The sequence below is a fragment of the Sinocyclocheilus grahami genome, unplaced genomic scaffold, assembly GCF_001515645.1.
Source record: "Sinocyclocheilus grahami isolate Dianchi unplaced genomic scaffold, SAMN03320097.WGS_v1.1 scaffold637.1, whole genome shotgun sequence".
NCBI classification, from domain to species: Eukaryota; Metazoa; Chordata; class Actinopteri; order Cypriniformes; family Cyprinidae; genus Sinocyclocheilus; species Sinocyclocheilus grahami.
Genome location: NW_015505816.1, coordinates 45,063 through 60,717, shown reverse-complemented (window position 1 = coordinate 60,717; position 15,655 = coordinate 45,063). Strand labels below are relative to the sequence as shown.

The 15,655-nt window shown below is 35.0% G+C and overlaps 1 protein-coding gene across 1 annotated transcript in view; it reads right to left on the bottom strand.

The window, feature by feature from the left end:
• Positions 1–1,144: 1,144 nt before the first annotated feature.
• The window catches only part of oprl1 (opiate receptor-like 1), a 45,626-nt gene continuing 31,115 nt past the window's right edge, over positions 1,145–15,655 (bottom strand). The window contains exons 3-4 of the mRNA XM_016241855.1: positions 10,989–11,341; positions 1,145–2,074 (exon numbers count right to left, since the gene is read on the bottom strand). Of these exons, the coding sequence (XP_016097341.1) occupies positions 1,551–2,074; positions 10,989–11,341 (877 nt within the window). The 3' untranslated portion in view covers positions 1,145–1,550. The remainder of the gene's footprint in view (positions 2,075–10,988; positions 11,342–15,655) is intronic.

Genomic DNA, 15,655 nt, shown 5'->3' with positions numbered 1-15,655 from the left:
TTTAATCACAAACAGTGCTTTACAGCCATATAATGCATTTTAATAACTGCTCTTTAATAAGTACATAGAAGAGAAAAGGATTTCCTATATAGGCTGTGTAAACGTCCATAGCACTAGCTGACATTTAATTTCAGTCCATCAGAATATGGTCCCACCAGTCAATAAATATGCAAGTACAGGTAGATGATCAGCCAATCAATGCAGCAAGTAAACAAACAATCACTATATCAAGTTAAAGTTTACAGAAATAAGCATTAGGTGTACAATATATCTATATTCCACTGACACTTTCTATATATATATTTCTTTAATTTGGCATAAATAGTATTTTTTTCACATTCAGTGGTCTGTGATGTAAACCTATGACAATGCTGGTTCTTTGTTGCCCGTCTCGTCGAGAAGAATCCATTATGTAATAACAAAGCAAGAAACAGAGTGAAACGGAAACATTCAAGAAACATTTGAGGTAATGCTGACTGACGTCTTCAACGTCAATGCAAAGCCTCGAACGTGATTAACTTCATTTTATGCACATATATATTACAACACTACAGCAACTGTTTTGTGATACATTTTCATTTCTTTACAAGTATTTTTTTAAGTTTCAATCTGTGCTACCAAACATACATGTATATAAAATATTTTTGCTTATTGTACAGTCAAACCAAGAAAAATATCAACATTTTTTTCAATAACAATCAGGCTTTACAAGTCTCTGTAGTTTAAGATTCAGTGTCATAACTGTATATAGTTATATAATACATAGTACAGTCCAGGAGGGATGGCAGAGGATCCCCAAATCCAGGTGTGAAAAACTTGTTGCATCTTTCCCAAAAAGACTCATGGCTGTATTAGATCAAAAGGGTGCTTCTACTAAATACTGAGCTAAGGGTCTGAATACTTAGGACCATGTGATATTTCAGTTTTTCTTTTTTAATAAATCTGCAAAAATGTCAACAATTCTGTGTTTTTGGGGTGTATATATGGGGTGCTGTGTGTACATTAATGAAGAACAAAAATTAACTTCAATTATTTTAGCAAATGACTGCAATATAACAGAGTGAAAAATTTACTTAGAATTACTAGAAATACTTTCTGTACCCACTGTAGTACAGTCCAACACTTGGCAATACCACAAAAAAGGACTGATACACTTAATCCATAGGTTCAGATGTATGTTTAAGGCCATGAAATTCTACAGTCTCAAATTTCAAGAGAAACATTGATTTTTGCAAAGAGAGACAAAAAAAAGCATGTACAAGGCTGCAACACTGAACAACAAAGTGTAATAATTTTTTGAATAAGAACAAAACCGTGGACAATAACATCCAAAACCATTTAAGACACTGTAAAGTGAGCCCCTTTGTCCCTAAAAGGGTGTGTCATTTAACTTGACTCCGCCCTCATTCCTAGCCCAACCCTTTCCCCCGCCCACCTGGCAGAGGTGACTGTGGTGCTAGTGTTGTAATCTGAGTCAACTCAGAGTTTGAGCTTTCTGTCCCTGGATTGGGTCGAGGCTCAGGGCTGACCAGGGGCAGCTCCACGCCTAGTCATGCGGGGTTACTGTTCCCGTCCGCAGTCTTGCAGTTGTAGGCCACCTCGCGTGCGATGTTGCGCATGCGGCCCGACTGCTGCGCGTCAAGCCCAAATGGTGAAGGGTGGCAGAACTCACGGAAGCAGCGCTTGAAGTTTTCGTCAAGGAATGCGTAGAGGACGGGGTTCAGGCTGCTGTTAACGTAGCCCAGGGCGATGCAGAAGTGCATGAACACCACCGTCTGGACACTGCCCAAGTTGAAGCCCAGCGACTGTGCCAGTGCCATGATCTGGATGGGCGTCCAACACACAACGAAGGCCGCGACTACCACTAGAACCATGCGTGTGATGCGCCGAAGGTTGCGATCCTTCTCCTTGGACCCCGATAGGATTCGGACACTGCGGAGGCGCTTTACCATGAGGCTGTAGCACACGCTGATGATCGCTACAGGAACCAGGAAGGAGAGCAGGAAAACGCATGTCCCGAATACTGGGTCCCAATAACTGCGAGGATCCGGGAGAACCAAGATGCACTCGATGCCTGTGTGGAATAAAAAAAAAAATATGCATCACAATTCAATTCCCGAATTTAAATTGAATTTGATTTGAGGTAGCAAAGAGGATGTCGAATTGAAATTTGAGTTTGAATGTAAACAAGTAGAATTACACTGAAATTTATCGAAAGTAATAAAACTGTAATTTAACAGTAGAAAAAAGTAATGTTTGACAAGAAAACTTTGAATGCTGGCTTGACAAAGCCTTGGATGCAAAAGATGAAAAGACTATGTTTTGAACAGACAGACAGACAGACAGATAAATAGATTCAAATTCCAAGTCAATGGATACAAATTTGGTTTTGAATTTAAAATTGAATTTGAAAAAAATAAGAAAAAAGAAACAACAGAAAATCTCTAAACTATTACAGTGTATTTCATCTAAAATTGATAAGTTAATAGTGCCCCACATTAATATTGAGTTCTTTACAGATTCAACATGCCCTTTTCAGAAAATGTTGTTTTTCACAGTTAATCATTTTCTCCTTGCCACTCCTCTTGACATTTTTGACAGCCTACCTCTGAGAGCATTAAAAGCCTCTCCATTCCTGAGATGTGTGAATTCAGACTTACTGTGAGCTACATCAGCACTCCCATGAAACAGCTGTCAATTGTTAATGCCAAGAGATGGTCTTTTACCCATCTTGGCTGAAAAGCATTAGGGTTCTGTTACCCAGACTTCTGAACTGTGGAACATTCCTTGTGATGTTCACTCAAATTCTTGAATCAATTTTGCATGACAATCCTCATAAGGCTGCAGTTCTCTCTGTTGGTTGTGCATATTTTTCTTCCACACTTTTTCCTTCCACTCAACTTTCTGTTAACATGCTTGGATACAGCCAGCTTCTTTGGCAATGAATGTTTGTGGCTTACCCTCCTTGTGAAGGGTGTCAATGAATGGCTTCTGGGCAACTGTCAGATCAGCAGTCTTCCCCATGATTGCGTAGCCTAGTGAACCAAACTGAGAGACCATTTTGAAGGCTCAGGAAACCTTTGCAGGTGTTTTGAATTGATTAGCTGATTGGCATGTCACCATATTCTAATTTGTTGAGATAGTGAATTGGTGGGTTTTTGTTAAATGTGAGCCAAAATCATCACAATTAAAAGAACCAAAGACTTAAACTACTTCAGTCTGTGTGCACTGAATTTATTTAACACACAAGTTTCACAATTTGAGTTGAATTACTGAAATAAATGAACTTTTCCACGACATTCTAATTTATTGAGATGCACCTTCAAATGTAAATTTAGATCATACCACAATAATTGAGCAAATCAGAAAATAAAACTCTTCCAAGTAAAAGGTTCCATGAACAGCCGTACAGAAAACTAAGACCTTTAAACCTTTTTTAAAAGACTTTGTTACATTTTCTTAAATACGAATTAAGGCCTTGAAGCTTTAATCCTACATTATTATTTTATTTATTTGTATTTATTTTTCTTCTGACCTGGATGGTAAAAACTTCAATGTAAGAATTCTTCATGCAGCCAATATTGTGCACTAAACACACAATGATAAAAATTCTGAAGGCAAACTTCAAATAGATCAGCAATGTTTTTACAGGCCTTATGTTTTCTAAAAGATACAAAACGTTACAAATGTATATAACAGTGTACACTTACATAACATTTTAGGGCATGGCTGTAACTAGGGTTTGAAAATCAGTGAGGTCTGGGGTGGGGTTAAGAATTGTGCTATTGTGCTAACACCTACAAATACAACTCCTACACTAAAAAGATGTAGATGTTTGTGAAATATGTTTTCTCTGTTTTGGAGGGATAATTACTGTTAAATTATACCATATTTATTGCTTTATAATTTTTTTTATATTTTACTATAGGTTAGGGTGGATAATTTTATCATTTGTTTATGATTTATGCAACAATACGTATTACTGTTATAGTTTTCATTAATAAGCATTGCTATGATGATAGTGCTCTTATGAATGTTTTTAGCATGGCTTTGTGAAAATGTAAATGCTATTCTAAATGAAATAGCATAGACTTCTTAATGGCCAGTGTTTGCATATTTAATTTAATTCTGTAACCTACCTGTTCTACAGTTTCTGTATTAGTGTTAAATTATACTGTTTTTGGTAGCATTGATGAAATTTCTTACAGATATATATATATATATATATATATATATTATTTTTTTTCCCTGGTTGAATGTGGACCTTCTTTAAATCACTGTTACAAAACTGTACAGCATTATATTATTAACCCATTTGTTATGATGACCTTGTTTGAATATTTATCTGCACCCCACAATGTAATCTTAGACAGTATATCTCTGTCAATCTTGCTAGCAAAGGGACAGTCTTATGTAAGTTATGAGTGGATGTCATGCTGGTCTAAAGTTTCTCCCTATCACATCTGCACACAAGTGGCAATCTGCAATCGCTGCAGAGAACAGATTCTTCCATACATAACCTTTTTTTTTTTTTTTTTTACAAAAGTCAATCATATTGCAGGCATTTCAAAATTGCTTTGTATTCTTTTCATCCAAAACCAGTCACTCAAATCACATCAGTAAAACAGCAGGATTTTGACAAGCACAAATCTCCATGTGACTGGTGGAAACAGACTGGAAAAATATTTTTAAACTGGTTGGCATTAGTTATATGTGCAAATAACTGAATTACATGCAAACCATGCAACTGTCTGCAGTGTTTCTATATTTATATGGTCTCACCAGTATGGAATATGTAATTCTAATTCATCATGTTGTGACCAAGCAACTCCTGCAGAATCGAGAGCTTTCACAGTGATTTACGAATCATTGTTGCAAGTCCGCTTGTTTGCTTGAAAGCTGTTTTGAGATGGAACAGCTTTGCTAAGAACCTAAACATGGCTTTAACAGCTACACTGCTGGACATTTGTTTACAGACATTCATCCACGTCCCTGTACCTCTGAATCCTCCCTCCCTCTGCTTCTGTCTGTCTTTCCCTGCAGTGTCAAAGGCAGCAGAATGCAACTTGCATGAAGTGATGAATAAATAAATATGTTGCAGCCTGGCAGTAGAGGAGAGGAGAGAGAGTGTTACGAAAAGAAAGCTGTCTGAACATTCTGCTGGGAGGAACACTGATCATCTGAGTACTGCATGTCCAAGGAGTTTTAGTTATTTTCAATAAACTCTATATACAGTAAAGCACACTGGTGTTGATTGAATATGTTTAGGGGGGCTTCTGCTACCTGTCTTTCATCTCAGCCCCCCAAGGATCTGCAATTAATTCAGCTGTCAACACCCTTAAAAATCTGTGATTATGTGATTTTCCTTCACTCTTGGTGAACAGAGGTGCAGTAAGCTATCGGAGCAATGGTGCATTAAGCTATTTACACTTTTCATCGCTCTGCCACTGTCTAGAAGAAAACATAATACTTAAAGTAATGAAATTTTTTTTAGTGACATTCAAACAACAACAACAGCAAGCATAGGTAATGATAAGAAATGTGTCTTGAGCAGCTAATCAACATATTAAAATGTTTTCTGAAGGATCATGTGACACCAGGGGCGCACTCGGGGCGCACTCCCCCCTCCCCATTTTTAATATCACGTAAATTTGTCCCCCGCACTTTTTCGGGCAAGTGTGTTGGCATAGAGGTTTTCAAGAGCCGGTGTGAATACATATAGATTTAAATTCAAAGAGACAGGATAGTCTGTGTATGATCTGATGTTTTATTCGGACCCAGAATAAGGCGAGATGAATATCGCGGAGCGCTAAACACTCCGTGCAGTGTATGTTTCATTCATACTCGAAGCCGAAGTCGAACCAGGAAATTCCTAATATGGACAAAATCGTCCAGCTCTGGCTGTATGAAAGAAGTTGTTTTCACAGAAAAACAGAAACGTTTGGAAACATGAAGACATTAAACATACGATTGCGACAATATATGGTTTATTTGTGTTTGTCAAGTCATCTCCAGGTAATAAATAAAGTATATGAACAATGCACCGCTAATTGACATAGCATTTATTACAGTATAGAAACTATTCTGCCTTATTATGTGATAAAAAAGCGTTTGTAGTATATAAACAAATCATTATTATTGGTTATTGTCCAGCAGTTATGCGATTTCTAAGCCAATTAAAGATAAGAAAAATTAAAGTTGCCTATACACTACCAGTCCAAAATTTTTGGACAGTAAGATTTTTAATGTTTTTTAAATACGTCTCTTCTGTTCACCAAGCCTGCATTTATTTGATCCAAAGTACAGCAAAACAGTAACATTTTAAAATATTTATTACTAGGCTATTTAAAATAACTGTTTTATATTTGAATATATTTTAAAATGTAATTTATTGTGATTTCAAAGCTATATTTTTAGCATCATTAATCCAGTCACACGATCCTTCAGAAATCATTCTGATATTCTGATTTACTGCTCAAAAAACATTTATTATTATGATGATGTTGAAAACAGCTGAGTAGAATGTTTTCAGGTTTCTTTGATGAATAGAAAGTTCAGAAGAACAGCATTTTACTGAAATATAAATCTTTTGTAACGTTATAAATGTCTTTATCATCACTTTTGATCAATTTAAAGCATCCTTGCTAAATAAAAGTGTTCATTTCTATAATTTATTTTCCAAAAAAATTTAAAAATTATACTGACTCTAAGCTTTTGAATGGTATAGTGTATACTATTACAAAAGCTTTTTATTACACATAAATGCTGATCTTTGGATCTTTCTATTTATCAAAGAATCCTGAAAAAAATGTACTCCACTGTTTTAAATATTGATGATAATAACAATAATAATAATAATTAAAAAAGGTTTCTTGAGCAGCAAATCAGCATATTAGAATGATTTCTGAAGGATCATGTGACACTGAAGACTGGAGTAATGATACTGAAAATTCAGCTTTGATCACAGCAATCATTTTAAAATATATTCAAATAGAAAACAGTTATTTTAAATAGTAAAACTATTTCATGACATTACTGCTTTTACTGTACTTTGGATCAAATAAATGCATGCTTGGTTAGCAGAGGAGACTTCTTTATAAAACATAAAACATCTTCCTGTTCAAAAACTGTTGACTGGTAGGTTATATAGATTACAGAAATTTTATATTGTAATGTTATATATATATATATATATATATATATATATATATATATATATATATATATATATATATATATATATATAATTTCTGTCCCCCTCACTTCTGAAATGATGGCTACGCCCCTGTGTGACACTGAAGAATGGGGTAATGATGAAAATTCAGCTTTGCTAAAAAAAATAAACCTTTTTTTTATTGTAATAATATCGGTAACACTGTGTATTGATAGTCCACTTTAGACATTCTGCTCACTATAAGTAACTTTGCTACTACATGTCAACTACCAGTCATTTAAGTATAAGTAGACTGTCTGCTTAACATCTGCTAACAATTGTAATGGTTCCCAGTAGGGATGCACCGATCTGATACTCAGTATCGGTATCGGCTCCGATACTGGTATTTTCTTACGGATCAGGTATCGGTCAGACGAGACCAATCCAAATCTGTTATTCTGCGTATACTATTCTGTGTTATTGTTAAGCTCAATGAAAGGCACAAAAACATTTTTAAAGCACCGTAAAGTTTTCGTGCACTATATTTCAAGTGTTCTGAAGCCGTTCCATAGTTCAATGTGTGGTACAGATGAAGTTGTTAAATTTATGTTCATGTAAACTTCGCTGCGGCTGTCTGTCATCCTCCATTCAGCATTCAAACTGTGTGTAGAGATCGGTTACTACAGTCAAAACAATGAAACTATCTCCAAGAGCGCAGTAACTGAAGTTTAAAACTGTTAAAAGAAAACGCTCAAACTATTGCACAGATATAATATACTATGCATCAGTATCTCTTCTCTTTGAGCTTTGAACTTTTCACTTTGTGACTCAATGTTCAATGTTCTGTGCACAGGATGTGCATAAGTATTTTGTGCTGCTCTGGACTGGGCCTTTCATATTATAATAATTTTGCGCAATGAAAGATTATTAATAGCCTTTCTTGTTCTGTCCTGTCTATCATATGTTGCTGCCTCCATTAATTTGTTATACATTTAAAATACATTTATTTTCATTTATAGTATATATGAACAATACAAAGAGCAATGTAATATTTTACCAGATTTAGTCCTACACTTGTTCACTTATATTTGTTCCCCACTAAATAATGTTACAAACCCGATTCCCAAAAAGTTGGGACACTGTACAAAATTGGGAATAAAAACAGAATCCAATGATGTGGAAGTTTCAAATTTCAATATTTTATTCAGAATACAACATAGATGACATATCAAATGTTTAAACTGAGAAAATGTATACTTTTAAGGGAAAAATAAGTTGATTTTAAATTCAACACATCAACACATCTCAAAAAGTTGGGACAAGGCCATGTTTACCACTGTGTGGCATCCCCTCTTCTTTTTATAACAGTCTGCAAACGTCTGGGGACTGAGGAGACAAGTTGCTCAAGTTTAGGAATAGGCTGTCCCACCTTTTTTGGAATGTGTAGCTCTCATGAAATCCAAAATGAGCCAATATTTGGCATGACATTTCAAAATGTCTCACTTTCAACATTTGATATGTTATCTATATTCTATTGTGAATAAAATATAAGTTTATGAGATTTGTAAATTATTCCATTCCTTTTTTACTCACAATTTGTACAGTGTCCCAACTTTTTTGGAATTGGGTTTGTATTTCACTAAATGTTTAGATTTTATAAAATTATTGTGCACTCATGATTTTTCTAGAATAAATTTTGCTGCAGGTCACCACACTGAGGTATAGAAATTCTGTTGATTAAAAAAAAAAAACATGCGCCCCGATACTATTTTTGTTATCGGATTGAATCAGTTCTGAAAAAAAATGGTATCGGTGCATCCCTTCCTAGGCAGACATTTTTAATGTATTCTTTATATAAAGCAACTGTTTTAATGTAAAATTTGCCTCTAACTCATCTGCATGTAAATACTGTCTTGTTTCTAATGTGCTGGTTTAGTGGTGATTATTTCACAGAGAGGGAACTCGAGATCAGAGAAGGTTTTTCAACACAATACAGCTAAATGGGCTTATCCACTATTCTTCAGGATCTAGGTTCATGAATAATGGATTATGAAAGAGAGGAGGGTGTTGAAGAGATGTCACAGAGGGCACAGCAGAGATTCAGGACATTCACATAAATACAAATGAGTGGACATAAATACAACGATGGGTAACAGGTCACAAAATATGTGAAGTATATGATAAATAATTTAAAAAAGGCTAAAGCTTTTAAAGAAATTTTACCTTGAGATTATTTTCTGGACAATTAAACTTTTTTTGTATTTTTTTTTTTTTTATTGTAAATGATATTAGTGTTTTTTTTTATGACAAATATTTTCCCCATGAGATTCACTTTTTCACACACAAATACAGACTCAAATGCATTGCACACCCACATACTGAATACACACTCACATTTATATACTTAATAAAAAAGCGAGCTCAGCATGGTGTTAAACCTGTTTCCTGCTAATACAATTAATGTAGCAAGGTACTTTCATGCTCTTTTCAACTAAAAAGAAACCTCATTCAATTAGGAAATGTTATGATTATCAAGAGCTCAAAGCCACAGGGAGAAAAGGTCTTTCTGAGTCGCCCGTGGTTCTGCTTTCAGAGCAGTGTGCAGAGCAATTACTGTAACCTCAATGGATCCAATAACAGCAAAATGATTAACACTGAAATGCTTTGGATGTGCTTTTGAAAGTCTCTTAATAGTGCATGCATTATTGACAAACAAACCCTACACACATATACAGTCATATTACGATTCCCCTGTAGGTCTCAGGTGTTGCAATTTGTTATTCAGCGTGCTCGTGCATCCTGCGATAGTTGAACGGCTGCTCCCAAATGAATGTTGCATGAATGTTTAATATTCACTGACGGACCTGTAAGCTACTGTGATTATTCTCACATTTTCTGCAGTTGAGGGAACCTTTTACATTAAATTTGACAGGAAACCACTTTTACAACCTGTTTTACTTTCATAATTTGACATACACTACTAGTCAAATGTTAATTTTTTTGAAGAAGTCTGTTTTGTTCACTAGGGCTGCATTTATTTGATCAAAAATATAGTGAAAACATTAATATTGTGAAATATTGTTACAATTTAGTTTTCTATGTTTAATATATTTTAAAATGTAATTTATTCTTGTGATGCAAAGCTGCATTTTCAGCATCATTACTCCAGTTTTCAGTCACATGATCCTTCTAATATGCTTTTTTATTTCTCAATTCAAACTTTTTTCATTGTAATTCTAAAAAAAAAATGTCAGAAATGTGACATATAAACTCAGAATTTAGAATAAATTTTTTGCAATTCTGAGTTTATATTTCACAATTCTGATTGATCTAAACTCTAAATTGTGAGAAAAGTATAAATTATGAGATAAAAACACTTTTTTTGAGCATATGGTGAAAACAAGCTTGCATACATTATCAAGAGTTTTTGTTGCCTAATGTTTGATACAGTACATAGAAAGAAAGAAAGAAATAAAGAAATTAATACATTTATTCAGCATCAAATTTAACATAATTCAGCTTACTGTTTTTATTGTATCTTTGATCAAATAAATTCAGCCTTGGTGAGCATAAGAGCCTTCTTTTAAAAACATTAAAAAATAAATAATAATTAATTAATTAATTTAGTTTAATTATTCCAAACATGACGGTGGTGTATTTCCAAAATTGAAATTGGATATTCAATGAAAATGAATACAGCACTTACTTTTTGTGCAGGAATAATGTGCAGTTATGTATCTCAAATAAAATAGTTGCAGAGAATATTAAGTAAAATTACAAGAAAGAAAAGAAAAGAAACAATTAAATAGGGTCATAACTGTAGACACACACTCACCATTGTCATTCTCCACATCTCCAAGTACCATAGCCGGGACCCCTATGGCTGAAGCCAAGACCCACACGCAGATATTGACCACCTTGGCCTTGTGGGGCGTCCGCATGTCCAGGGCTTTCACTGGGTGGCACACGGCCACGTATCGATCCATGCTCATCACGGTCAAGGTGAACACACTGGTGAACATGTTATAGTAGTCGATGGAGACGACCGCCTTGCACAGGGCATTGCCAAAGGGCCAGAAACCAAGGAACACATCCGTGCCTTGGAAGGGAAGCGTAGCCAAAACCAGCGCATCAGCCAGTGCCAAGTTAAATATATAGATGTTGGTAGCTGTCTTCATCTTGGTATATCTGTGAAAGTGACAGAGAAGGAAACAACAAAAGAGAGAATGAAAATATAAATCAGGATGAACAGCTAAACACATTTATCCTGACAAATCTGTATTTGTGAGGAAACAGATCAGTTGTCGCTCCCCTGGGCCCTCCACAGCAATGGCATTAAATGACATTTCACATCAAATCCGCTTAGCTTTTTACTGGTTTGTCGGCAATCTCTTGTTTTATTTGAAAGCTAGAACCTGTGATCCCCACTGCGGAAATGCACCAAGATTCATAAACAATAACAAATACGAACAGAGCACTGACATGACAACGCATGAAAAGCAGGAATTATTTGGTTGGCAGCTGTTTTATGATGTTTGAGAAAGGTTGATAACAGTTACTGTTCTGTACCAACAATCCTATCATTCACCACAGCTCCACCTCCACTCAGGATCTAACAAAAAACGTGGTGAAACGAAAACTCCTTCGCAGGGAGTTCGAATGACAGGTGATCTGATCAATCATAACACCGAATCCACTTTTGTCTGAAAATAAATAAATAATCTGACCGAAGAGTAGATTATCGGTGGACTTCGTTCCGCACTTGAAACAAGATACCTTCTGATGTTCATTCACGTTTATTTTGCGCTATAACTAGTAAAGAGGAAAAGATGATCGGTTCACGTGTCGCTTGAAATGAGGTACTGCCACGATCTGTCACGACACAATAAAGATCCACAAAACGGTACTTATTGTTTGAATTTTCATAACAAATTACACAATTTGAAAGCGGAGACTTTGTTTCATGTCTTGCTTGTTGGCACATTTTCAGTTTCCTCTTTGTTCCACGATGTATTTCTCAATGCGTTAGAACATGATGTGTGGCGTGAGAGTGCCATGGCTTGTCAGACATAGCAACAGTAATGAAACTGGGGCAGGTCTTTGCGAAGTGTCAGTTGACTTGATTATTCAATTATAATGATTAAGAATTAACTTTTTCTCAAAAATGATATTAGTCACTTATTTTGAGCTGAAATTGCAGAGCCAATGTTTTGTGATATGAAGTGATCCTTAAAATATCAGCTTGGTCTAATCTAATGTTTTGTTCCTCTGTAATAAAAATGACATTTAACAGTAATGATAGGAAAAAGTGGTATTCAGACTGGTTCAGCAGGTGAGAATTTGTGTCTGATGCTTCTACTATCTGTTTGGATAATAAGCCGGGATTTGTTTGTTTGTTTTTCATGAGAGTTCTCCTTCATATAATTTGAAAGAATGTGAATATATTTAGCATAATGAGGTCCTGCTTCTCACATCGTCATGCTCTGTCAATTCCAATCCTTTCTAAATCAGTTTTGCTGCATGTAAGCATGTATAAAAAAATGGATGAATGGACACTGAATTAGCATAAATATACACACAAAAATTGGCTAAAAAATTTGAATACATTTATGTATTTGCAAAATAGTTTCCCCCAATGGTCCAAATATGCATTTTCACTAGCTTTTTTCTTATTAGGGTTTGGTCAGCAGTTTATTCGGAATCAGCAGACAGGCCAATCTCATTTTCAATTTTCTGTTTTAGTGCGCTTTAATGGCATGCAATGCAAATTAAAGTATAATCCCAACAGTGCCAGTAAACAAGTAATATTAACCAATGAAACTACCAGTGATGCAAATAAATAAATAAGCAGAATAATAATAATAAAGAAACTCTCTCTCTCTCTTCTCTAATACAGCAACATTAGAGGATGACACGATGCTTTTTGCCTCCTCTGCTGTCCTTTTTCGGATTGTTATGCAACAGCAAGAGCCAGCCTGAGTGAGTATGGTGAAGAAGTGAAGAAGAAAGACAGCAAAACATCCTCCTCCAGTCCTGAGTCACGCAGGTATAGAGCCATTTTAATCATCCAACACCACAAACATCACCACGGGAAAAAAAAATAATCAGATGAAACATAATCGAAACACAAGGCCTGTGGCTCCAGCAGTAAGTACCGTCAAAACTTATACCATCAAATATGGTACTATTAGATTATTTGTTGAACCTCTTAGGAAGTGGAACATACGATTTGAATTGCATTCTCACTCAGACAGTGTTTACATATTTCCAGCTGTATGACAGTATAATACAAACACTGACAGACACTGCTGTGAAATGACACAAATGATAATACTTTCATTGGACTTCATAATCCTAATTATGAATCTGTATGTGTGTGTAAGAGCTACAGCAGCGATATTAGCACACCGCTTATGAGCCCCTCTGGGTTTATTGTGACAAGTTAGCCGGCAAATGAAAACAACACCGTTTTCACTGATATATCATATTTAATAAGCAGTGAATAGACTTCATCGTTAGAAGTTAATGGCAATTCTCTTGTGGCTCTGGCTCAGTGTATGTCTTGAATATTTTGATGACAACACTGCGCTTACAGTTCAATTAACTCAATGACTGAAAAAACATATTAGCATTAAACCTGTTTGGACTCAATAACTCAATTTCCAATATCTTGACTGGTTTCAGAAAAATGTATATGCCCGTAAATGATCTGATTTAAGATGTTTTCACCGACGCTTTGGTGCAGCCTCCCACTCCCACCCACCAAATTTGTGTTTTTATTACTCAATATATATGTCTGTACTACCTTGTCAAATATCATAGATTTTGACAAATCATTTTAAACCTAAGCAAATCTACCTCACCAGAGCCTGTGTGACTTTATTAAACTCTCAGCAGGTGAAATATAGAAAAAAATACCTCTGGGATGAAGGCTGACTTTGACATGACTTGATTTCATAAATATCTGATGGTGTTGACAAGAGGGACAACGTTTTGAAACCTTATAAAAGTGTTATATATTCTGAAATATAAACCTTTTCCTGAAGGTTGTCAAATTGCAGCAGTAATGTTTCATTAAAAGATGCATAATAATATTTCAGTTTTTAATTTACTCAACCATGTCATTCCATATGACTTTATTCTTATTTACTTTTTTCCAACTGTAGAACACAAACAGAGACATTTTGAAGAATGTGCTGGTCAATCTTTTCAGTAATATTTGCATTTACAGTGTATATTAACATATATATATTAAGAGTATATTAAATATGATCTTTTTAAGTTTTAAACACATATATTGTTCATTTACATTTGATAGAAAATAAAAATAAATTTAATAAACATTTTTATGGTCTCTGGTTATTATGGTGTGATGACAGTTGGATTTTGGGGTAGTGAGTGATATAATTAGTGATCGACCGATATTGATATTTTATAACCAATACCGATACCAATTATTTGCGTTTATGTGCCCGATAACCGATATGCAGAACTGATATTTATTTACTGTTATAAAGTAAATAAATGACTGAGTGAAGTAAGTCCATACTTCACTTTGGTTTTTCCTCCTTTCAGTCATCTTTAAAAAAAAAAAGTGTTAAAAATTACCAGTCTTTTATGTTAAATTTAATCTTCATATTACAATAAAAAAAAACATTTTATTTAATGCATCAGCAGCAACACTAATATTAACAATAAGCAAAATAAATGTAGACGGTCTAATGTTTTCAAATGGAGAAAATAAATAAATGAAAGAAGTCATGTCAACTTCATTTTAAACTACAGTTTTAGTAGGTTTATAAGCTGTTTAATAGGCTAAAGAGTGAAGAATAATTCACTGGATAATGTTAATTCACTGAATAATGTTCTCTGGAATATTGAAATATTACAAACAAAACATTGTATTTTATTGCATTTATAAACTGGCATGTTACATCAGAATTACTAATAATGTTTTTGTCGTTCTAGATTATGAGATGCCTGCTGACAGCACAGTTTATCTATGCATTTACACAGGGGCGGACTTACCCATTAGGCAAAGGTAGGCGACCGCCTTGGGCCCCCAAAATCCAAGGGCCCCCTAAAATGCTTTTCATATAGGATATGCGCATTAAGCGCAGACACGCGAACGTTTGCGGTTTACGGTGTTTATTACCATGACAACCGTCTGAGTCAGTGGCGCCTGCAGGTGTACGGCTGTACGCACTGCGAGTACCATGAGCGCTCAGACTGATCTGAGATTTGCCATAACATTTCATCAGTTATTATAGGCCTGTGTGTCCCGTATTTCTGTCGACTGAACCCATGCCGTTAATTATGAATTTATTAGTCTTTTGCATGCCAAAGTTAATTTCTGCATAGAAATATTACGCCAAATAGAAGCAGAAAATCGTGCTATACGCACTTTCATGAGATCGGGTTAGCCTACAACAATTAATTTGTTGGCTATTTTACAAATGGGAATACAACAAATTCATGACAATGTTTACATTCAAGCTACCC